Raw genomic sequence first — 23,994 nt, forward strand, 5'->3', positions numbered from 1 at the left:
ATTGCAAGTGGACAAATGGGTTGGGTCCTGGGAAGCGAGTGCTGGGCAGAGCTCTCTCCCAGATGCGCTCCTTCTGCAGGACTATCAGGACAGGGCTGGGATGTGCTGAAGACGTGGGGGCCCATGAGGTGAGGGTGGCTGGACCTGTATCCTTGGCCTCTAGTGCACCTAGAGTGTCACATCGCTGAATGTTCAATCCTTCGAGGCTCTTCTTCGAGCGCTGCACTCGGGGCAAGGAGAAGAGCATTTTTGCGATGAGGAGCAAAGCAGCTCGCTACTTCCAACTCAGTTCCAGACTGCTTGCTAAGGGAATAGGAAACTGCTTAAAATTTCGAAGCACAGATGAAGCCTGGGTTATGGCAATAGAAAAAGGAAAGACCAGAAACTTTTTAGAAGGGAGAAAGATACACGTGTAGGGTGTCCCAGAACAAGAGAATTCCTGTAACCAAGCACAACAGTGACACCCAAACTCTCTCACGACCGAGACAAAAATGATAAAACTAACAGTCACTATTATATAATTCTTTCTATTTTGTGGTAAGAGGGTTGTCATGGTCAACACTGAGATGAGTGGGCCCTTTTTCACACTGTGAGAAGGACAGTAAAATTGCAGAAGATACAGTTACCGGGCTCCACACGGATCGTTTCCTGGCATGTAGCCTTCACCCCACCCCACTCCCCGCACTTTGTTTTTTTGTTTTGTTTTGCTTTTGTTTTGAGACAGAGTCTCACTCTCTTGCCTGGGCTAGAGTGCCGTGGCGTCAGCCTAGCTCACAGCAACCTCAAACTCCTGGGCTTAAGCGATCCTCCTGCCTCATCCTCCTAGGTAGCTGGGACTACAGGCACGCGCCATCACGCCTGGCTAATTTTTTCTATTTTTTTTCAGTTATTTGGCCAATTTCTTTCTTTCTATTTTTAGTAGAGATGGGGTCTCGCTCTTGCTCAGGCTGGTCTTGAACTCCTGAGCTCAAACAATCCTCCCGCCTTAGCCTCCAGAGGGCTAGGATTACAGGCATGAACCACCACGCCTGGCCAGGTCCCCGCACTTGGAAGCTTCTGGTTGACTCTCTCCTTTCTCGGCCACTTTACAGGGCAGGAGGCTTCTCCGTGGGCTCCCGGGTAGGTGGGGCTTGTTCTCTCCCCATACAGCGCCCGGCCATCTCTCCAGAGCTCCTCTCTCTAAACATAGCCCTTGCCACCATCTTCCCGCAGTCCAGAGTTGAGACAGACTACCTCCCTGTGTTCATTTCCCAATGTTATCAGCAAGCAATGGGTGCCCGGTGCAAGTTTGCTTGGGAGAAGGTGAGCTGAACTGAAGATACAGGATTCTCGTGAGGGTCTAAAGATAGATAGAAACTGTAGTTCATCCAGGCCTCCCAAGACCTGGAACAAGAGGGAAATTATGGATTCAAGGTGACCCTCCAAACACTCAGTCTCTCTCTCTCTCTCTCTCTCTCTCTCTCTCTCTCTCAAAGGCTGAGGGCAGGCAGTTTCCTTTACTAAGGGGCATGTAATGATTGCCATCTCTTGCACAGTGGACTCAATGAGGACAGGCATTTCAAAGACAGACCTTATGGGCCACAGGCAGCACATTCCCCTTGAGACTTTAGGAATGGGGACAAGTGTGAGCAGCCTCTTGGGTCCTGTTGTTGGTCCTAATGGAAAAGGTGTCTCTGCCATTCATGCCCCAGGCTGGTTTTTAGACCAGGGAACTGGCAGACATCTCTGAGCTGCAGTCTCCCTTTGCTGCCTCTTGCATGGAGTAGGTACCTGAAGGTCAAAGCATTCAGGCACCTCAAAGCATTCCAGGAAAGGAAGCTGCTGTTCAGAACTCTGTGCAGCCTGGGCTCAGGCTCTGGGGCCATGCCCAGGGGGAGAGGAAGCGCTGGGTCTCTGTGCACCATGTTAGGGCTAGAGAAGAGATGGTTTGGTGGGTGGGAGGTTCAGATTTGGGGAACAGGAGATTGCGGTTTGCGGTTAGCTCCCTGACTAATGTACTGAGTGACATGTCAGCTTCCTGGGCCTTAGTTTTCCTGTCTGTAAATTGGTCTCCAAAGACTTCTCTCTTCTAAAGTTGGATGAATCAATGGTTATGCATGGATCCAGACTGCAGGGCCCAATTCAGGAGCTAAGATGCAGGATCTGAGAACTGTTTTCAGTTTTAGTTGCCTGGCAATTCTGTCCAAACTAATTATGGGTTAAACACTTATCAGCTATTACTGAAGTCTGTAGAAAGCCAGTTGGGGTAAGTTAGAGTGGCAAGTGTTGCTTGCCTTGAGATGGGGACTTTGGATTTAAGTTATGCCTATAAGTCAATGTTCTTCTGCCAAAGAATAGACATAGCCAATGTGATTGTGATATGCTGCCTGTGTCAGAATGAAAACAGCTACCAACGCTTGTGACAGTCAAGGCTGCAGCTCCTTCCTGTTTGGGTCTAGATCCTGGAATTGTAGGGCCTGTTCCTGCAGGGCAATCTTTCTTTGAAGCACTATAGCTCTGCTGCTGTCGCCTTAGCCAAGCCGGAGCCAGAGGATGGGGACTTAGGGTCCCAGCTGAGGACCTAGCATTCACATCCTCAAGCTTCCTTCTCTGTGGCTGGCAGAGATGGACCAGTGCCAGGGGTCATATGCCCCAGACTCACCCGCTTGGGATATGTGTGTCACGGCAGTGCCTCTGACCTGGAAGGCTGTTTGCTTATTATTGTGTAACTCATCAGTGCTTTGAAGCCTGCCAGGAATCATGGATTCTGTGGGTTTTTTCATTAACCAGGAAGGGATTGGATGTCATCAGGGAGCCTAGGCTGGAGATGCCGGGAAGTGGATTTTGTAAAGTGATGTTGTCCTGGTAACCCCGAGTGGCTGATGGGCTGCTGGGAAGAGGGAGGTGCTCAGGGCAGGGGACCCGTCTGGGAAGGGGTGCTGTCAACACTGGCAGCCATCTGTGTGGGGATGGGACAGTGTCTACAATTGTGAACCAGTGGTTTGTCCATCAAAAACAGGTGTCATGCTTAAAAGAAGTGGGGTGCAAGTAGCCATTTATTAACCGAACAAATACCGCGGGTGAGGCTAGCCACTGCCAATCCATGGTCCAGCCTGCTGTTCTGGCTTGTGCTTGTGCCACCTTATGCATCTCTTCAGGGTAGTAACCAGCAAAAGTGACTGGGATGCTTGACAAAATCATCTTGGCCCCAAGAGGAGTGTGGGTACTTAGTCGTGGACAAAAGGTCCACAAGTGGCCTTAAGCTGTGTTCTAGGACCCCAGAGGCTCAACAGAGATTGTTTGGACACTAATAAGACCCTCTTCCACTGCCAGGTCTTGGGTCATATGGCACCATTGTACCCTCACCTGAGTCCTCATCTGACCATGGACTCTAAGGTTGCTCCAACCCCAGACACCATTACAACACGCTGTTTTATTTTCTTCTTAGCAATCAGAAATTTGATATCCTCATGGCCCTCTGCTTGTTTAAAGTGGTGCAGTGTAGCAAAGTCATTCAGAGTGAGGACTCTGGAGCCAGACTGCTGGCATCCAAATCCTGGCTCCACCGGTTTGCAGCTGTGTAATCCTGGGCACATCACATACACTCTCTGTGCCTTAGTCCTCTTCTTGGGAAATTGGGATAATAATGGTGCCCACCCCAGAGGGTTGTTGAGAAGAATAAACAAACGGTACAAGTAAGGCAATTAGGACAGCACTGTCCTGCAGTAAAGGCCATGCAAGCATTCGTCCCTGCTGTTGCGAGTAGTGCAAGACCACATCTTTCACCTCTGCAGTCCCAGTGCTCATACACACTCAATTAGTAACTGTCGAAAGGATAAATGAACGAACAAATGAATGCATGAATCGGAGTCCTCCCCCAGGATGTGTGACCCCACTCCCCTTCTCTGGAGCTTAACTAAGCTTCAAGGTGGATTCGAGGGAGAAGCGGCAAAATTCACTGGGTATCCCTGGCCGGGTCAGCCTGGCCATGTGCACAGGTGCTGTGGCCTCATGCTGCCCTCTGCTGGTCTACTCTAAGACAAGGCCTGCAAACGCAGAGAGGCTCACAGGCCGGGCCAGGTGAGCGGTGGGGGTCCCACGAGCCCCTCTCGGCTTTGTCCTGGTTGCTACACCCACTCGTGTTCTGCCCTCACCCTGCAGGGCCAGAGCCAGACGCGCAGTCCCTCTAGATGACCACAGGCCTCCAGCACGCTGCATCCCGACAGCCCTCCCTGTCCTGCAAGCCCTTGGGACTGGTGGGATTCTCGGTTGCTTGTCGATGTGTCTGTCTCCTTTCCAAAACTAGACTGTGAGCTCTTTAGGGCAGGGCCTGCATGCCACCCCACCCTGCTCCTATCTGCGTCCTCACAGATCTCTGCGTCCAGGGCAGTTTCAGAACCCCTTCGAGACAGGCATTCGCTGCTGCTCTTGCCTGGGCCCTCTGGGGCTGGATCTGTGGGCTTCTCACTGGGCTCCCTCTGTGGACTTTCTGGGTATGTCTCTGAAATGCAATCACTTTTCCCTTTCATCAGCATCTGCAGGGAAAGAATTTGGACTTTTCTCTGAATCAGGTTCTTTTTGAGAACACTACTAAGTGCTCGCTTCTGATTTTTGTGACAACCCAATGTCCTGTCAAAAGTACAAAGGGGTTCAGGCTGGGGACGTGTAACTAAGGACACTTTGGAGACTCTGCCCAGGACCAAATAGGCCATAGCAGGGGGACCAGTGCACACAGGGGGATCTCCCACAAGTCTCAAATGGAGATGACATTGTTCCACCAGCTGTCAGTGTGTGGCAACACTGTCTTTGTTTCTTGTCCCTGAGCTGCCTGGGAAGCCCATCGGTGGAAGCACCAGGGTTCCCTCAGAGGTCCCAGAAAGTGCCTGCACTGGGCTCACGGATGAAGCTCAGGGCATCCCCCCTGTTGAGATCCTTCCGGTCCCGCAGGGCAGTGCCCTCTTAAGCCAAGGATGGCAAACATTAGTACACATACTGGCGCTCTCCTCCCCACATGCGTGGCAGACACAGCCAGCCAATCAACTACCTCCTACACAGCCTGGCCAGGACCCTGAAAGCCATTTTAACCCTGTAGTCATCACCAAGGGATCTGAGATGGTGTGTGGAAAAGGACTCATTTTCCAACCCTGCTTGGTGCTCCTGATACATCCAGCTTCCTGTTTGTGTAAGAACCTGTGGCCTTGGCAATGACAAAAATACTGCCAGATGCCATATGCCGGGTTTCACGCAAGACCCTTTCCGCTATTGAGAACATCCTCTGGAGAGCTCGCCTTGCCCAGCTGTGCTGCCTCTTCCGTGCTCTGTCTGGGAGCAGTTTTGGGGCGATCTTCTCTCCTACGCCGATGGGGTCTGGTTCCCAAGCACTCCAAGGGCAGGAGTCAGAAAAGGTGGTGTGCATTTTGGATTCCCTATGGGAAAGAGGTTTGGAGAGTCCAGATGTGGAAGCACCCACCTGTGTCTGAGCTGGAGGGGGAAGGGGCAGAGGTGGCTTAGGATCACACACACTGTCACATGGTTGTTCTTGCCTGAGACAGCAAGGTTAGAGGCTAAATTCCAGATCAAAGAAAAGTCAGTGCCACCTCCCTCCTGATTAGCCAGGGAGCTACAAACCACCCAGAGCTTCAGGGCAAGGGGTGCAGAGCAAGGCCATACAGCAAGAGCGAAGGAGGGGTGGGGAAGGGCGACAAATCCCCTGAGTCCCTGCCTCTTTCAATCCTGATCAATACCTAAAAGGAGGTGAATATATTTTACCAAAATTCCTTTAATCTTTTTCCTATCTGCGGTTAAAGTTCCTCTCTTATTGCTACTACTACACGTGTTGGCTGTTTTTTTCTTATATAGATTTATCAAGATATATTTTTCTAATTTGAGTTTTTAAAAGTCTAGTTTCTGGGTTAATTTGTCATTTGTATTATTGTTATTTGTTTTACATTTCATTAATTTCACTTTTATATTTATTTGGACCTTTATTTTTTGTTTTAAAATTTGTTTTGAAAGATGAACACTTAATTCAACTATTTTCAGTGCATGATTTTAATTTTTTAATTAATGATGAAAGTAAAGTTATATACTGTGAGTATATCCTTAGCTCTATCCCACAGGTTTTGGAATACTCATTACCGTTTGATTCGAGTTTCTTTAATTGCTACTAAGATTGTGCATTTTTTTTTCATGTTTCAGTACTATTGGTCATTAGTATTTCTTATTTTATGAATTTCCTCTTCCCATTCTTATTCCATTTTTTTCTGTTTAGATATTAATCATTTTCTTATTTATTTATCTGTTAGGTACATTACAAATACATCAGCTTTTTTTTTCCTGTTGCGTTTTACTTTTCAGCAGAGAATTTCTTATGTAGTCAGATGTGTCAGTATTATCATTTTGGGTTTCCCTCTCTAATAGCATTCTCAGATAGCTCTTTTATCCCTCCAAGACCAAGTAAATCATTATTTATATTTTCTTCTAATTTTGATTTGTATATGTAATTAAAAGAATCTAGGCTGGGCAGAGTGTCTCATGCCTGTAATCCCTGCACTTCGGGAGGCCGAGGTGAGAGGATCGCTTGAGACCAGGAGTTTGAGACCAGCCTAGGCAACATAATGAGACCCCCATCTCTACAAAAAAATTCTTTAAAAAAAATTGGGCAGGCATAGTGGTGCATGTCTGTGGTCCCAGCTACTCAGGAGGCTGAGGCAGGAGTTCACCTGAGCCCAGGAATTCAAGATTATAGTGAGCTGTAATTGCTCTACTGCACTCCAGCCTAGGCAACAGAATAAGACCCTGTTTCTTAAAAAAAAAAAAAAAAAAATCTGATTTCTCTTTTCTTTTAAATACTTAACCATTTAACTCAGCATTATTAATTGACAAGTCATTGTCTTCCTATAATTTTGGTATTCTATTTTTATTGTGTGTATATGATATATATGTGTATGGACACATACTTGAGCCCATTTTTAGACTTCCTGTTATTTTTCATTATTCTGTCTATTCCTATGTCATTAATACAGTATTTTAATTATGCCAGTTTTATAAAACCCAAGTCCATTTTAATTATATTATGTTATTTTAAGCAATTTTCTTGACTCTTCCAGGACTCATTTTTTCATAAGAGCTTTAAAGTCACTTTATGAAGTCCTCGCAGCTTCAATCACTTTCTCTTTTTTTTTTTTCTGTGAGCATTTTATAGGGAATGCAGTAAGTTTCTGGATTCTTTGGACAATTCCCATCCCTCTTTCTGTTCTCTCAGGCTGTCTCTCCACTCAGCGGCCAAGCATCCCAGGCTTGCCCAAAGCCCACCACCTATATCCTCCCCTTCCTGCCCTCATCTATCCCTCTGGTCTCAGAAAGTATTAGCTTGGCCTGAAGTTGCCACCTGACCATTCAGCCCTGGCCTGGCCCCAGCCACTTACACCTGAAATGAAGTATTAGGGGAATTAAAAATAAATATGCAGAAGGGCTGGCAGCAAGGTCACTGCAATTTCCTTGGATCAAAGGACGTGGAGACATCTTAAAAACACTTTATTCAGCCCTACAAACAGGACTTTAAAAAGTACCAGTTTGCTCATGCAAGGCCCTCAAAAGTCCCTCTCTGTGGCCCAGCGGCGTTCCAGCCAGGCAGTCTTAGAGAGCCCACAGGCTCTTGAGTAAATGAAAGTCAAACATGATAATTCTAAATGTATCCAGTAAAGATGGGCTGTGGGCGCTGCGGTAACGGCCCCCAATATCACTCAGAGTCCAAGTGGACCCAGGTGATCCCCAAGGTCAGTTGTTTCCCATGCGTTTGTTCAGGGTTCCAGAATGCCAGATCGTACAGCTTTATATCCACCAATCCTGCAATCACCATGGCAGCAGAAGAGAAGGTGCAGAAATGTGCACTTGCCCTTGTCTGCTTCCACCCATAAATGACCCACAGCACAGGATCACGCCTACTTTCAAAAGGTCTCTCATCCAAATACTGGTGAAAAACAGTAAAACCTACCATAAGATGCCTGCTATCACCCATACAGAGGCCTAATAGTCACAGACAAGTAGAGTGGACAGTAATAAAGGGTGTCTTGGTCTCTGAGTGGCTTGGTGATTGCACAAGGAGATGGCTCTCTTCTCTTCTCCTGGTTGAAAGCTTTTATAATCCATCTATTCATTCTATATCCACTTGTTGAGAACCTCTCTTGTCCATTGCTGGGACACAATCTTACCACTTACTTCTCTGTAATGCTAGGGACGTGCAGGGCTGCTGGATCTATGAGGGCATGGCTAGCCATTTCCATCTTTGTGTCCAGTGCCTGGACAAATATTTGACATATAAATTAATATTGTATTTCCACTAATAGATACCCAGCTTCTTTGCTCTAGTATATAAAACGTAGGTAACTTAAACAGATCAAGCACATCATTAAACTTGGATTAAAGTGAACATCCGGAAGGTGAGAGTGGTTGAGAATGCTCTGAACTTAAGCAACTCAATTGTCAATGTTGTACAGCAGGAAGATTCAGAACAAAGATAGGGTCCTGGAAAAGCAAACATCACAGGGCTCCCCACTGGCTGTTCATCATGGGATGTGGATTGGTTTGTTGGAAACCAATTGGTTTGTTCCAACCAAACGTGGAAACCAAGAGGAGACATGAGAATACACTATTACACTGAGCAGGGGCTTCCCTAGGAAACTGCTATGAAAGTTCCCTCTTCCAGACGTGGATGGATTTCAGTCTCCTGCCATGATGTCACCTGGCATTGTTAGGGTCATAACACCTCCTGAAAGTGCGAGAGTCACCCACCCTGGCTTAACTTGACACCTAGGCTACTAAACCCTGGCTGCTATGGCTGAGATAGAGCAGACACTGAGATCTGTCTTGACCTTCACCCGTGTACATCAGTGCAGGAGAGGCCTCTGTGCTCAGAAATGCGAGTCAGGACTTGAAGTGATGAATTGCTTCAGTCCTCCACTTTAATCGGGCTGTGTCTACAGAGCCCATATGGCCCTCCTCACTTGTTCTCTGTGCTGGGGAGCAACCAGACCCCTATACCCCATGGTGCTGGCAGATCTGAAGCTTCTTCTTGGGGTTTGGGGGTCTCAACATTTCAGGCCTTCAACACCACAGGATATGTTTTTCTCTTCACCTGGTTCTGCCACTCATTCCTCCCCCTTGTCAATAAATAGGCTTAGCTTAAGAATTGGGGTAGGTAATGCACGCTTTTGTAGAGTCTGCCCAGACCACCATGACCTTGCATGGATCCTGGTGACCATATTGTACTGTGTGGTCCCACCCCTCAAGTATAGTTGATTGGACCAAGGGTGGGCATCTGAGACAGGTGGACTCATTTCCACAGGAGTTTCTAATTGATATTAGGTGAGGGTTTCTGATCTCTGTGCAGCAGTCTCCATGACAAGATTCCTTATGCTCGAGCAATCAAGACACCAGGAAGCAGAGAAATCTGGTGTGCAAAGGAAAGAAAGACGCAAAGATGCCCAGACAGAAGCAGAGCCATGGAGGTGGCATGGCATTGCCTATGCTCCCCTACTCCTTTTTGAGCCCATTCAGAAACCTCTGTTCTTAGTAAAAAATATTTCTCTTTGGCTTAAACTAGGTCCAGTTGTTTTCTCTTACTTGCAATTTTAAAAAGAAAGCCTTTTTAAGCTCCCTCAATGAGTGTGTCCAGGTGTGGCCTCTGTACTAGAGAGCTGTTTGCTTATTATTGTGTAATTGGCTTGTATTTCAGAAACTGACAGGAATTGGGGATTTTGTTTTCTTAGTGACAGAGAAAGATCTTAGCAGAGAGCCTGGACTGCATGCTGTCTGAAGTGCAGCTTTTGTTTTATAGATATGCTGTCCTGTGTATGAAATGTGCCTGCAGGAGAGCTGGGAAGAGAGGTGGGGTTTGGAGGAGTCTCGTCCAGGAAGGACAGTACCCCTGGTCCCTGTCAACAAAGGGGAGAATGGCTGGTTTCCTGTCTGGGGGAGCGAGTATTTGTTTGCCTCTCTTGCAGGGCTGTGGTTCATTTAGGTGCCATTGCCATTTTTTGAACGCAGGTGTCGTGTAAATCATTTTTGCAAGTGTTTCGATAAAATCAACTAAATATACAGGGGTCTTTGTCCTGTATATTTACAGGCAAAAAAAATAAGCTTCGGGGTCAGAATGACCTTATTGATGACCCATCTCTAACGCTGACATGCCCTGTGTCCCTGCACAAGTCCCCCCTACGCACACTGTGCCTTGGTTTCCATACGTGGAAAATGAGAAGGAGGCTATAACTAGATTATCTCTGAGGTAGAGTGGGAAAGAACATAGCTGGAATCACCAGGCAAGAGAAGGTTTGGAGGTAAATTTGAGTTTGGTCAGACACCCTTTGCTCCAAAGTTCCCTGAGATTTCAGATGGCTTTAGAATTATGCAGCTGATACTCCTCCCATGAGCCAAGAGGCAGTTATATTGACAGGGATGGAGATAGGTCCTGGGCAGTCCAGGGATGAGGAAGAGTCTGTGGGGTGCAGAGCCATGCAGTCTGGCTGGGGAGGTAGACATTCCCTACTAGGTCACCCTGACAACTCTGCAGCTTCCTGAGCTCAGACCTTGAAGCAACAGACATCCATGGGGACCACCCAGTCCTGGGGCTGTAGCCTGCGTTGGCTAGAGGAGTCCGGGTTCAGTGAGAGACCTGAACAGGGGTATACACGTGGGAGCCATAAGCCTGTAGAAGGAATTTGAAGTCAGGGGACAAGATGAGCTCATCTCTGGAGTGAGTATAAGGACAGAAGAGAACCAAGAGTTGAGGTTTGGGCACTCTGCCATTAGGTGATCAAGTAGAGGAAGAGGGACAAGCAAAAGGGACTGATGAGGAGCTGCCATAAGGTAAGAGTCAAAGCAGGCAAGAGCGGAGTCCTGGAAGCTGAGAGGAGGAAGTTTTTGAAAGAGGAGGGAGTGATCAGCGGGGTCGAATGCAGCTGATAGTTTGAGAAGGAGGGCTGAAAAGCAGTCATTGGATTTGGGGACACGAAGGTCACTGGACACCTACTTTTTATCCCCTTGCAGGGGATAAAAGCCATTGTAGGCTGGCCCCTTCTTCCCCTGGCAGGTCTTCCAGTGTGTGAAGGCAGTCTCCTGTCTTACTCTGAGAGGCGTTCTGCAGTAGCCCTACCTTTTGGCTGCGTTCCGTAGAGAAGCCCTGGCCAGCAGAGGCGGTCACCTTTTTATTAGGATGTTGGCAGCACTCAGGTCTGAGCACTGACTTGCTAGCCAGCCTCCTGGGCCAAGCACCGCCCCACCCACCCCATGAGGCTCAGAACTCGCAGATCACGAGGCGCTGCTCTGCACAAGCCTTGTCGTTCCACTTGCCATTGGTGAAGATCTCCACGCAGTTCTCTGCCCCGCCGTCATTGTTGGGCTCCCCCGGGGCCCAGTTGGAATAGACCAGGGGCTCCCCTGTGGGGTAGGTGAACTTGCCCTCTGTCTTGGTGTCAGTCATGCTCAGGAAAGCAGCCTTGTTCTGGTCTGTGACCAGCTGTTGCAAGGCTGCATTCTCAGCCGCAGAGCGTGGGGACGCCAGCTGTCCGCCAGCCTGTACGCACACCTGCTGCGCATCCTCAAAAGGCTTTTCCAGGCCTAGGGTCTTGAAGATCTTCTCCCCTACACTTCGGCCATTGGGAAAGAGCTCAACTAGGAGAAGAGGAGAGTCAGGTTGGGGTTGTGGCAGAACCTGGCCAGAGCTCAGTGGCTCGGAGACCTCTGCACTCCAACCTGAGCTTCCTATACCTCCTATACGGTGGGTATCGGGGCACCAGAGAGAATGCAAGTGAGACACTTGGTTCCAGAACTGCCTCAGCTCCCCTGTAAGACGGTACTATTGTTCCCCATTTACTAGAGCTCAGAGAGGTTAAGTAAGAGGCCCAGAATCATGCAACCATCAAATATGCAGTTAGGGATTAAACCTCGCTGTCTGACACCAAAGCTCAGACATTTCTATTTCTATTTCAGCTCAGGTGTATGCCAGAATCAATTTCTCAATCACCATGTAGAATTAAACAACTTTTCTCAGGTTGATTACCATGTAGTTGGGCCAGTTTCTGAGAGTACAGAAAACACAATGCAGCCAGCCCACTGTCATCCCGGCATATATAGCAGGAGACGTGGGGTTGTCAGACAGGGTCTGTGCTGTGTGACGGGCTGGGGGAAGAGAAGAGGATAGGGTGCGGTGTCTGAGAGCTGTCATGTGCTCATCTCTGCTCGCTGCCTATTGGCAAGCACGTGGGTGATGCCCCAGCCAGGCGAGCAGGTGCAGGGGGAGGGGAGGAGGGCATCTGAAAGGGGCATGTGTGCATGGGGGCAGTGGTCGGGTTTGTGCTGGGGAGAGCCCTGGATGGGAATCAGAAGACCAGGCATTCAGATCCACCCTGGCAATAACCGTCTGGGTGGGCAAAGAAAGACCCTTCCCTTGTCAGGATTTCCGATTCCTCATCTCTAAAGGAAAGGCTCATTTCACAAAAGTATCACCTGTGTGACATGTCAAGTATCTCTTTGTATTCCAATTTTCTCCATCCCTGTGGCTTCTGGGCCTAAGCATGGAAATCTGCAAAGGACATTGGACCCTCAGACTCCAGAGAGGGCAATGCCCCTGGCCTTGTTGGGCTGGCGGGAGTCCAAGTTAAACCCTGACCCAATGTCCTTCACCTCTGAGCATCTTCAACAAGGGCTCAGGGGGAAGGTTCTCTGTGGGCTCAGGGTGGCATGCAGAGCAGCCCCGGACAAGGTCGGTGCAAGAGTTCATGTGCCCTTCCTGGGTTTATGTTGCATGCACCTAGGTGGCTATGCATGTGGATACATGGATACGCCTGTGTCTCCATTCAAAAGCCCCCCGGAGTACTTAGCTTCCATCTGGATGTATGTGCATATTCGTGTGTGCCTGTAGATATGAGCTCGTGTATGTAGATGGCTACGGAGCGAGTGGTGGTATTTAAGTACGCACGTGGTGGGTGCACAAGCATGTGTTCTTTGTGTTTGCATCAGTGCATCTATGAGCCAGTGAGCACATACACAAATATGTTCATGGAGAGAGGGAGATACACCAAATGCTTGACACTCTCGTCTCTGAATGTGGGTACTCAGGAGCCAGGCCTACCTATGTCTTATCCAAGGAAGCCCCTTTATGCTCTACTGCTTCAGAAAACTGCCCTTTTTGGCTCAGTGAGATTTGCCTGAAGGCTGTGGACTCACAGATGACAACAGGAAAGGCAGAGGAGTGCGAGCAGTTGGGGACTGAGGTGGACTCACGCATATGCTCCTAGAGGCCTCCGACTCCTCAGGGTTCCAGGGTTAGGGCAGAATCTCTGCTCTAAACACCCCGGGAGCTGCAGGCAGAGCCCAGCACTGGAGCCCAGAGGCAGCCTGCCTGCTGCTTGACCCAGGAGCAGGTCTAAGGTGGGATATTCACTGGCCACACACCAAGGTCAGGCCCCACCTGCCTTGTACCCCAGAGCAGTATCCCAGCCCCAGGTCCCAGGAAAGGAACTGGACTCTGTGCTATCCTGGCTGGCTGTGTGACAATGTCACTGGGCACTTCCACACTTGGCCCCACAGAGGTAAGAAATGCAGCCCATGTTGAGTGTCCTCTTGCCTGCCCCAGGGACCAGCACAGTGTATGGGAGTGAGGCTCTATTGAATTGCACTGGACTCAGGGCATCAGTTTGTCTTGGGGCACAGGTGGCACGGAGGTTTCAGGGTGTTCTGGAGCCTGGTAGCCTCAGCCATGCTTCTGCCAGGCTGGTGAACTGGTGATGTGGGCCACACACCCCCCTCCGCCCCCTGGAGATATATCCACAAAAACGAGAACAGGGCGCCCCCCCGCTAGACCCGCACACCACCCAGACCCCCACACCCCCCTGCACCCACAGCCAGACCCAGACACACCCCCACAGCGGGACACCCCCAGACCCACAGCCACACGCACACCAGCACCCCCCAAAAAACAACCACCACCACAACAACACAAAAACAACCACCACCACCAAGCACCCACCAGCAGCAGCCCCCCCACCGGCAGAACAACCAACAAACCACCCTTATAATAAGAAAAGAAGGCCACCAGGAGCCGCACCACCTCATCCAGGACCGCCACCACCTGCCGCAGAACAGCAGCAGCAGCAGCAGACAAAAAAAACAGAGCAAAGAAGACTCCACAACACCGACGAGAAGCAACGAGGAGGCGCCGCAACAAAAGAACAGCAACCAGCAGAAAAAACACGGGGGGCCCCCACCAACAACACAACAGCTGCCACAACAGGTCGCCGCTGTGCAGAAAAGACGTAGAAGATGCTACGAACAAAAAACTCGTCTCTGTACCTCACTGACACCGAACCAGACGACAAAGTCTGGGAATATAATGGCATCTCCACTTGTGGGGAGCGGGTATGGACCAAGAATACACACTCCTCGTGTTTCCCATCCAGTGGGTTCTTTGATGATTAAACTGTCTATGCATTGGGAAGGCAGCTGCAGTTTTCCAAATGGTCAGATGGAGAAAGTGCCCAGGCCTTGCCGTGAGTACTAGGTGGCCAAGACCAGAACCTAATGCTCCTGCCTTCCGGCCTGGCAGCCTTTCCTGAGTTCCATCTCCCACTTGTCGTTAATGGGGCACACATCCCAGAGGATGGGCTGTCCTGGGCTGAAGAGGCCTCCTCTCCCCCGAGCCACGCCTAGTGGGTGTTCCCAGGACCAGGAGCTGCCACCTTACCTGGAAGGCCACTTTCTCCCTTGGCTCCTCTGTCTCCAGGAAGACCTCTGTCCCCCTTCAGTCCCGGGGGTCCCCTGGCACCTGGAGCTCCCTGCACACCCACAGCTCCAGTAGGCCCTGGGGTCAAAGAAGGGCTGGCTGAGCTATGTACCCATTTTCCAGCATTGTCACCTTCCCTGACAAAGACTGTCCTTATTACCCAGCAATACATTCTCCCCACAGATAGCCTGTTCCCAGAGCCCAACCACATCCCCTCTGGACACTGACCATCCCTATCCCCTAGCAATCAGCACCCACTGAGTATAACTGTCCCCATCACCCAATGAATAACCTTCCCTGTATACGGATGTCCTCATTGCTTAGCCCTGCACTCTTCCTGGATGCAAACAGTCCCCAGAACCCCCAAATTCACCTTCCTTAGGTATGCACCCTCCCCAATGCCCAGCAATGCCAGCTCTGACTTTACAGATGCACGTGGCAGGGGTGGGCATGGATAGTGGGCACAGGAGAACTGGATCCAGCCCTGCACCAGCTCTTGCCATCACCCACCTGCTGCCCCGGCATTCCCGGGGGCTCCACGCTCACCAGGGGCGCCTCTGTCTCCCTTAGGGCCTGTGGGGCCTCTTGTCCCTGCAGAGCCCTGCATGCCTGGGGCACCTACTTCTCCTGGGGAAGGAACACACAGGGATAAACACTGCTGACAGTGTGTTCAGCAGGGATCATTTTCTCAGCAGTGCAGCTTTTAACCCACAACTCCAAGGTCAGAGAGAGAAGTGGTGAGATTGCTCCTTGCAGCCTGGGGTTCCTCTGTGGAGGGTAAAAGGAGAAAACTGTGAATGTGGAGGTGTGGGGGAGGGCTGCATGGCAAGGCCTTCGCAGAGTTGATGGTCTGGGCTCTTCCTGGCACTCTGAGCGTGCCTCAGGTCACATCATGGATGCCATCGTCATTCCTCCCTCCCCGCTCAGACTGGCCACACTGTCCACCTACCTTTGGGCCCAGCCTCTCCTTTTGGGCCTGGTTTGCCTTGAGGGCCTATGTTCCCCTGCCTGCCCTGGACACCTTCTGTTCCAGCTGGACCAGGCACACCTGGAAGTCCTGGAGGTCCTAAGGAAAAGGACCAGCCCAGTCAGTGACACCGGATCCTCCTGGCAGGGGACTGCGTAATAAGGTGAGGGGTCGAGAGGTGGCATTGTCATTCTGCCCAACAGTAGGCCCCGTCTGTCCTGAAATAACCCAGTGCCCAGTGCTCCCTGGGATGGCTCTGTGCCTGCCTACTGGCATAACCTAGCAGCAGCACCACCCGGAGACATCTGAATGCCATGCTTAGTTGCTCACCACTTGGTCCAGGGTCTCCCTTTGGTCCGGGTTCTCCAGCAGAGCCATTGTCCCCTTTGGGCCCAATTGCGCCAGCTGGTCCAGGCATCCCTGCTTGCCCTACAGCTCCTGGCAAACCTGTAGCAGCAGAAGAAATTGACAAAAACCTGGCCCTAGGCCCCGGAGCAACCAGCTGCCTTCAGGGTCGGGTCCCTGGCATTCCCTCAGGGTTCTGCAGAGTGTGCATGTTCCACCTTTACACATTCTGGTCCAGTGGGGATGCAGGAAAGGGTGTTGGCACACCCATTTCACAGGGAGGAAACAGCTTTTGCCGAGTCACAGGAGGACGTGGGCCAAGCCCTGTCTGACTTTCCATGCAGTGCTCCTTCCCGGCCCCAGAGCCACAGTTGTGACAGCAGGCAACCTGCCAGTGCTTACCTGTGATTGTGGGCTTCCTGCTTTCCCCTTATATGTATCAGGGGAGCCAACATTGGTATCAGAAAGGACACCGGACAGTTGGTGCTAACTAGTTCATTCGGTTATTTGTCCATTCGCTCATCATTTGTTCACTAAGAACCGATCTCTGCAGCATCTACTCTATGCTTAGCAACAGGCCAGATGCCAGTGTCAGCCTCAGGTCCTGTTCTACAAAGGACTCGTGATAAACTGTGAGACAGGGTGACAGGTGAGGAAGACAATGCGTGAGATGTCCCTTGTCCCATCACAGCACACACTCCAACCCCAGCACACACACACACACACTCGGAGCCGTCTTCCTCAAGGAGGAAGTGGGACTTGAAGGGTGAGGAGAATTTAGAGTGACTTGCAGAGAGAGGTGACATTTCAGACTTGGGAACCATGCTCTCGTGACAGGAGAGGCCAGGCCTTCCTGAGTCAAGAGTGTGGTTGTGGTGGGGGTGACTGTGAATTTGCTGGGTGGATGACAGATTCCGTGCTGGCATATCCCAGCAGCACCACCACCTGGAGGCATCTGAGTTCCATTCATACCCAGTGGAACACCAGGCCTTGTGCCCTGCTGCTGTTTACACTAGTTACTAGGGATGAAATGGAAGCACTTCCCACACCTACAGGCTGAGCCTCGTGTGGGCCTCACCTTGGCCAGGCTGCAGCAGGCAGATGGCCCAAAAGAGGAAAGTCACTCTCTAGAAGGGAGCATTAGAGGTTGCCCATTCTTGGTGCACAAACCATCGAGGCCAGGAGAGCTCTGCGGTAGAGATAGGGGCGCCATCCTCAGCAGCAGAACTTGTGCCTTCCAAAGCACTCATTTTGTATTCTAGTGTCCCCAGAGACCTAGCCCTGGACCCTAGTGTCACCTGAAGCAAAGCTTTATGGCCTGGCATTTTGGCCACCTTGGCTACTGAAATTCCTCTCTCCTTCCATTTTGCATTCATTTATTCATTCATTCCACAAATATTTACTGCACTTCTCCTACATACCAGGCACTGTCTACGGAGCCTGTCCTATCCTAAATGCTGGGAATAAAGTAGTGAACAAAGCAGACAAAAAATCTCTCCCTCCTGGAGCCTCAACTCTACTGCATGGAAACGGGTAATAGGAAATTCAAATGTACAACATATGATGTATTTCACAATGCTGAGTGCCACTGAGAAAAAATAAAACACAGAGCGTGTTGGACAGTGGGGTCTGTTCTAAGGAAGGTAACAGGGGACGCCCCACCGAGAAGGTGGTCTGAGAGCAAAGCCCGAAGGAGATGAGGAATGAGCCTCAGGAACGTCTGTGAGAACAAATGACGAGGCTCTGGGGAGGGAGGGCCCGAGTGTGGTCAGGGACCGGCAACAACCAGCGTGTTGGAGTCGAGTGGGAGGCCCTGAGGTCAGAGGAGCAGGCAGGGGTGGGGAACGGTCCTGCCAGGCTGAGGGCTGCTGTGAGGTGTGGAGCTTTATCCGAGGGAGGTGAGCACCCCTGCTGCTGGGTCTGTCTGGGCAGGAATGCAGGGGGTGCTGAGGAATAAGGAGTTGTCCCCCCAAAGCCAGGATTTGGGTCTTGTTTGCCCTTCATGACATGTCTGGGGCATCACCACCGTGACCCCAGCTCCACCCTCCACCCCTGCTCAAGGGTCTCTTCTCTCAGGCCCACATTTTCTTTTTAGCAGGTTCTGGGGACCACATGCTTCAATGTCTGCAGGTTGTCACAAGTGCAGACTTTGGCCCCACACAGACCTATTTGGGTCAGGATGCCCCAAGCTCCCCACGACATTCCCAGACCCGTAATGGCCGAGTGACTGGAATTGACAGCAGAGGAGAGCCTCATCCCTCAGCCCCACTGTGCGCGGTCCTCTGAATGGGGACCCAAAGCCAGGCCTGGGATGTGCATGGGGTGGGCACGTGCACAGGAGAGGGAGGTCTCCGCCACGTTCCATGCAGCAAGCTCTGAGGGCTACTGTGGGAGAGGCCCCCTGGGATTCAATCCAGGGCCCCTCTGGGAGCCCGAGCGAGTTGAGAATCTCAGAACTGGTGTGGCGAATCCCACGCCTCTTCTGAGCTCACCCCTGGGTGGTGTTCCCCAAGCCCCGTCTCATTCATGTTGGGAGCCACTGTCTGCCAGTAAGGTGCAGACAGATACTCACCTGCCCCTTACCCCACAAAGCCTAGGGATGTTGCTTAATCTTTCCAGCTTAAATGTCATTAGCTTCCTTCCTCCTCAAACAAAGTGCCAGCTCCAGAAAGTTAAAGCATATTTGATCCCTTTGAAGCCCTGGCCTGGTGCCTTGGTGGCCCCTTGCTTCATGGTGCTGGTTAATCGAATTCTCCTTTCTTGCCAATCCAACCCAGATCCTCTCCCCCTGGGTGGGCGACAGTATTTCCAGGGACAAACCCCTTATTCATCAGTACCTCTGGTAACCTCAGGAGAATTCACCTATTTGGCACAACAGGAAGATGCAACTTGGTCCTGAAGATTAAATAAAAAAATAAAGCCTTTGGCTCAATTATTCATCTCTGGGTGGTTGATATTATTTCTGTTTGCAGATAAGCAAAGTGAGACTCAGTGTCACTGAGTGGCTTGCCCCAGGGTCCCAGGTGTGCAGATGAAACTAGCAGTCGAGCCTAGACCTGCCTAATGCAGACACCCATGTCCTTTCTGCCTTCTAGATGGCTTGCTGTTTAGCTCTCTGCATCACAGTTTTCTTACCTGTCAAAGATTAATATGTCCCTTGCAAGACTTTTGGGTGGAGTAAATGAACTACTCAAGTGAATGTCCAAGAGCAGGGCTGGACAAAGAAATGTGAGCTCCCTTTCTCCCCCTGTAATGTATTAGGGCACATCCTTTTGATCAGGCCTGAGTTTGGAGCCATGGAACCTCATCTTTTCCCACCCTTCATTCAGTGCAGTTTAATTAAATATGAAAAATATTTAACACCCTGCATAGGCATCATTTAATCAGAATGAACAACTGCTAACTGCTGGCACAGATTCTACAAGGTCCCAAATATCAGTAATTTATCTACTATTTGCTTGTTCTTGGGATGGGAGGGATCCTGGGATCCCAGGGAGAGGTCAGGGCAGTTGGGTGAAGGAGGGAGGCACAGGGGGCTCAGCACAGCCATTCCTTGGCCACCTGGTGGAGCAGCACAGGCTGAAGGTCAGGGGGAAACCCACCCCCTTGGTAGGAGGAAGCCCATCTCCAAGCCTTCCATCGCAGAGCATCCAGAGCTGCCGGGTCAGCTGCAATACCAATGTCCACCCGCCCCGCCAGGACAAGCCCGTAGTCCCGCTCTACCTGGATCCCCCTTCTCGCCCCGAGGGCCCTCTCTCCCATCCCGTCCATCGCGACCAGGCAGGCCATTCTCCACGGAGCTACACATGACCAGGGTGCAGGCGTTGGCCACTGTTCTCTGGGAATAGGTCTTCATTTCTGCTTGCAGGTACCCCAGAGGCTGTGTGAGCAGGACCAGCGCCGAGAGAAGGAGCAGCATGGCCTGGGGAGGTGAATAGAGAGAGAAAGGACATGCTCTCTGCTCAAGGACATGGGTTAGGGCTTGGCCCAGTTCTTGGAGGTCAGAAGATGCTCCCATTCCCACCTTCTCTCTTCCCTGCTGTGGGGCCCTGAGCCAGCAGGACTCCAAAAGCAGTTTAAGGACAAGGTGGGCACATGGTCTGGCCTTGGAGGGCATGAGTTACCCAGCTGGAGCTCTGATACAGGTTGACAGCAACATCTCCCTATTCCCAAATGACCCATGTCCTTTCTTGTGCCTTCCCTTGGGCCACTACCTTTGGTATGGTGGCTAGGAGGTGGCATTCCTCACTGAGGCCATCTGTCACAGCAGGAAGGATTCAATGAGTGCCTCTGGGCAGGACCCCTCCCCTCCCCGGACCTCACTCTCTCTGTCTGTGCCATTGCAGCCGTTGGCTTAGCTGGGACAAGGCAAGTCTGTTTCTTCTCACTTGCCACCTTACACGGCCCAGCGCTGGTGCCCACAATGCTGGTCTGAAAATGAGCCAGAGTCCTGAATGCTTAGTGATGTCTTAGAGACGTCCCGAGCACGGCTGGGAGTGCGGTTGCGTGTTTGCTGGGGGATTTGCCATTGCCGGCCCAGACGCTGTCTCCATGAGAAAAGTCCCAGAGGGAACCCAAGGGAAAGTTGAGCATCAGAGATACCAAAGTAGCAGCCAGAGAGACCTGAGACACCTGTGGTTCCTCCCAGACCACCTGAGACGGCTTGGAAAAGAGGGGGAAGGGACATGCCAGGAGGGCTCAGGGAGGTGGAAGGCTAATTTTGGGGGGAAATGAGGGAAACTATCTAGTCGGGCATCCAGTTACCATCCGAGAGGCTCACAGGAACTGAGGTCAGCGTGGATATAGGACCTGGGTCACTCCCTGTGTCGGGCATTTTTCCTCTCAAAGAGAAACTGTAAAGTTATGAGTGAGAAGAGCTGCTAGGAATCGTAGATGCTGGGAACAAAGCTGGAAGGCCCTGTGCAAAGAAGAGGGGGGTCCCCAGGCCAGCTGGGGTGGTGATTAGGGGAGGGGCTTCCTGGCCAGAGAAGTGCCCTCTTCCCGACTGCTGGTGCTTCTGAGCTGTGGACGACCCCTATTTCGCACTAGCCTCTTTCAATTTTGAAGTCACCACTTCTCCAGGTATCCTGGGAGTCTCTAGAAATACCCAGGTGAGCTCACAGCCTGCAGCAGCTGCCTCGTAGCCCCTGTTCTGGCAGAGGCTCGGTCGTGAGCACCGAGGGCCAGACCCAGGCCAGAGCGACCCTGGGGCCCTGTCTGATTCGGGGGAAGAATGGAAGGCAGTGGGCACGCTGCCCGCCAGCTCGAGATGGCACAGCAGGCACCACCACCCACTGTAGCATGAAGGACCCTTGGAGAGAGCAGACTCCTAGGCTTTTGGACCCAGGATTCAGACAAGGTGTCTTAGCTGGGGCAGTGGATGGAGTGGGCAGAGCCCGGGCCCCCTCAACCCAGGCAGGGTCCAGTTTATGCTAAGCTTTCACAGTAAGACTTTACAAACATTGGTTGGGAAATCAGAGACCTAATCCAGGAAATATATTTTGTAAGTATAGACTTGAGGCTATGAGAGAAACAGGTTTGTTCGTGTGCCATACGCAGTTGGCACCAGGAGGGTTTAGAACCCAGGCCTGTGAACACCTAGTCTGTCCCCCACTGTCCTTTCTGAAGCAATCAGGGACAGAGAAGGAGCCAAGAGAGTAGTTGGAATCACGTTTCCCACCCGAGGCTTCCACACAGTGGTGCTTGGGGTCTGGGTATGAGCCACATCCCACTCCTCCACCCTCCCCCAGCTCAGAAAGCAAATCTCCCACTGAGCCAAGGCCCTGAATGAGGGGCAGGGGAGCATCCCGTTACCCCACTGCTCCCCGCCTCCCACGCCCACCCCTCCCAGACCAGAACAGCCGCCCACACCCTCCCCTTCTCCACGCCAGTAGGATGAACGGCCCAGATGGGCGGGGAGATATTCACAGGACAGGGGGAAAACAAAATGAGAGGCAAGAACGGACACACTCACAGGTGACTTCTGCTAGGGCCCCAGGAGCTCCAGGCAAACTAGCTTTTGCCTGGCAGGCACCCACTATTTATGCCTGCCCCGTAACCTGAGCCGCCCAGCCCTGGACTTCTGAGAACTCCCTTCAAGAAGTGGGGCAATTTTCCTCTTTGTGACTCACTCACTCTTCTCCCCACCTGCCTTCTGGAAACCTGCCACCGATACACATAACGCTATACACATCTATCACCTTAGCGTTTGTGGAATACTCTCAGTCCCTTCTCTCGTCTGCACCTCACAGCAGCCCTGCGAGCTGAGTGGCATCATCACTGTCTCTATTTTACAGATGTCCAGGAGTTGGCAGTCCGCAGACCAGTGAGTTGCACAATGACCTACGGCTATTGCAAAAGCAACTCATATCTGCAGATCTCAAGAGCCAGGACCTGCTGTGTCCACTTCTCCCCTTCCTTTGTCCCAACAGCTCTGCCCAGATATTGGGAAAGAGCTGGGAGCTGCTTGGCCTATCCGGGCAGGGGTGGGGTAGTTGGAGGAGGTGAGGGCAGCAGCAGGGGGTGAGCAGTGCAGGGCAGAGGTGGGGAGCTGCCACCTGGAAAGGGTTGCTCTTTTGTGTCCTGCTCTGGGCCTCGGAGAGCCCCCCACTTCCCTTTTGTGGGATGGACTTCCCTTAGCAGGCCTTCGCTTTGCTCCCGTTGGGCCTGTTCTCTCCACCTTCTTAGCCGGTGTTTGCCTTGCACATTGTTCCAGTGACTGGTTAAGATCCCTGAGCTGTTCATACTCTGTTGCAACCACCCTCAAGACAGCCCTTATTTTCCAGTGCCTGGGGGGCAGTTGTCCATCCTACTGCCACTGTGATCATCTCTGCTCACTTCTAGGTTCCTGACTATCTCTTACATCAACTCTTTGCCTAAGTTCCCAAACCAGCAGACCCGTGTCTCCAATCCTGTCCTCTAGTCACCCCATTGGTGGTGCTGACTTACTCCTGGCTTCTGATAACTCCTGGTGGCAACTTCTTGCATATTGTCGAATCTACAATGCCAGGTCTCCCCAGTTGATAGGGAAAGGTCTGTTTCTCCTATTGCAATTTTTTTGAAGCAAGATCCCATGCAAAGCCACCTGGGCCCCTAATAGGAGAGCTCTTTTACTATTAGCACCTAGCCCTTCCCATTCTAGAATGTTCATGTCCCCTGGAGATCTGGGTCGGCATGGGGGCTGCACTGAGCCATTGCACTCTTCTCCCTGCAAAGCCTAGTTGTCAAATCTTCTGGTGGCTGGTCAAACCTTTCTTATTTATGATTACCTTGAATTCAGGAGTCCTAAACTTTGTCTCTTTTGCAATCTGGCTTCCATTACCCTTTCAAAGAAGTCTCCACAATGCTCTGGGACCCCAATATAGCACGGAATATGATATTTCCTTGGTCTAACTTCACACTCCAACAAAGCCCATTTTAGTACAGTCATAACCTTTGCTTTCTTGAGTTACATCGATATTGATGAGAAGAATCAGACTTTGAATGGGGATCAGAGTGGCCTTCACCCAGAGAACCTCTGAACCACCCTGTCTTCCCAAGACAAGCTCTGGGATGACCACGTGGTTTCCTTGGTAGCGAGCCACTGGCGCTGTACTGCAGCCTCACCAACACTGGCAGCCTCTAGTGGACTCCATCAGCTGCACTTTTGTCGGAGCTAAGCTGTGACCTCTGATACTGGTCTTGCAAGCTGCTTGCTCACATCACCATTGAAACTCCCAGATCAGGGGGCCACGACATGCCTATCACTGCTAGACCGTAAGGGGAACTTTGCACCTTAGCAGGCACTAAAGACAATAGTTCTGGACTCGCTGCACTAGCTGGGCTTGCTTTTGTTTGATCTTGGTTCCTGGCTCCAGACTCTTGGCCCTGTGATCGTGACTTCAGTTTTGGCCTCCAGGTGCCACAGTATCAGTACTCTCCCTTG

The 23,994-nt window shown here is 51.2% G+C and overlaps 1 protein-coding gene across 1 annotated transcript; it reads right to left on the reverse strand.

The window, feature by feature from the left end:
* Positions 1-11,162: 11,162 nt before the first annotated feature.
* SFTPD (surfactant protein D) lies at positions 11,163-19,989 on the reverse strand. The gene is made up of 7 exons (XM_012663239.1): positions 19,794-19,989; positions 16,056-16,172; positions 15,708-15,824; positions 15,269-15,385; positions 14,719-14,836; positions 14,044-14,126; positions 11,163-11,649 (listed from the first exon to the last, which is right to left on the reverse strand). The coding sequence occupies exons 1-7, from the start codon at positions 19,987-19,989 to the stop codon at positions 11,273-11,275; spliced, it is 1,125 nt and encodes a 374-aa protein (XP_012518693.1). The 3' UTR covers positions 11,163-11,272.
* Positions 19,990-23,994: the final 4,005 nt, after the last annotated feature.

This window comes from Propithecus coquereli, unplaced genomic scaffold, assembly GCF_000956105.1.
Source record: "Propithecus coquereli isolate 6110/MARCELLA unplaced genomic scaffold, Pcoq_1.0 Scaffold80, whole genome shotgun sequence".
NCBI lineage: Eukaryota > Metazoa > Chordata > Mammalia > Primates > Indriidae > Propithecus > Propithecus coquereli.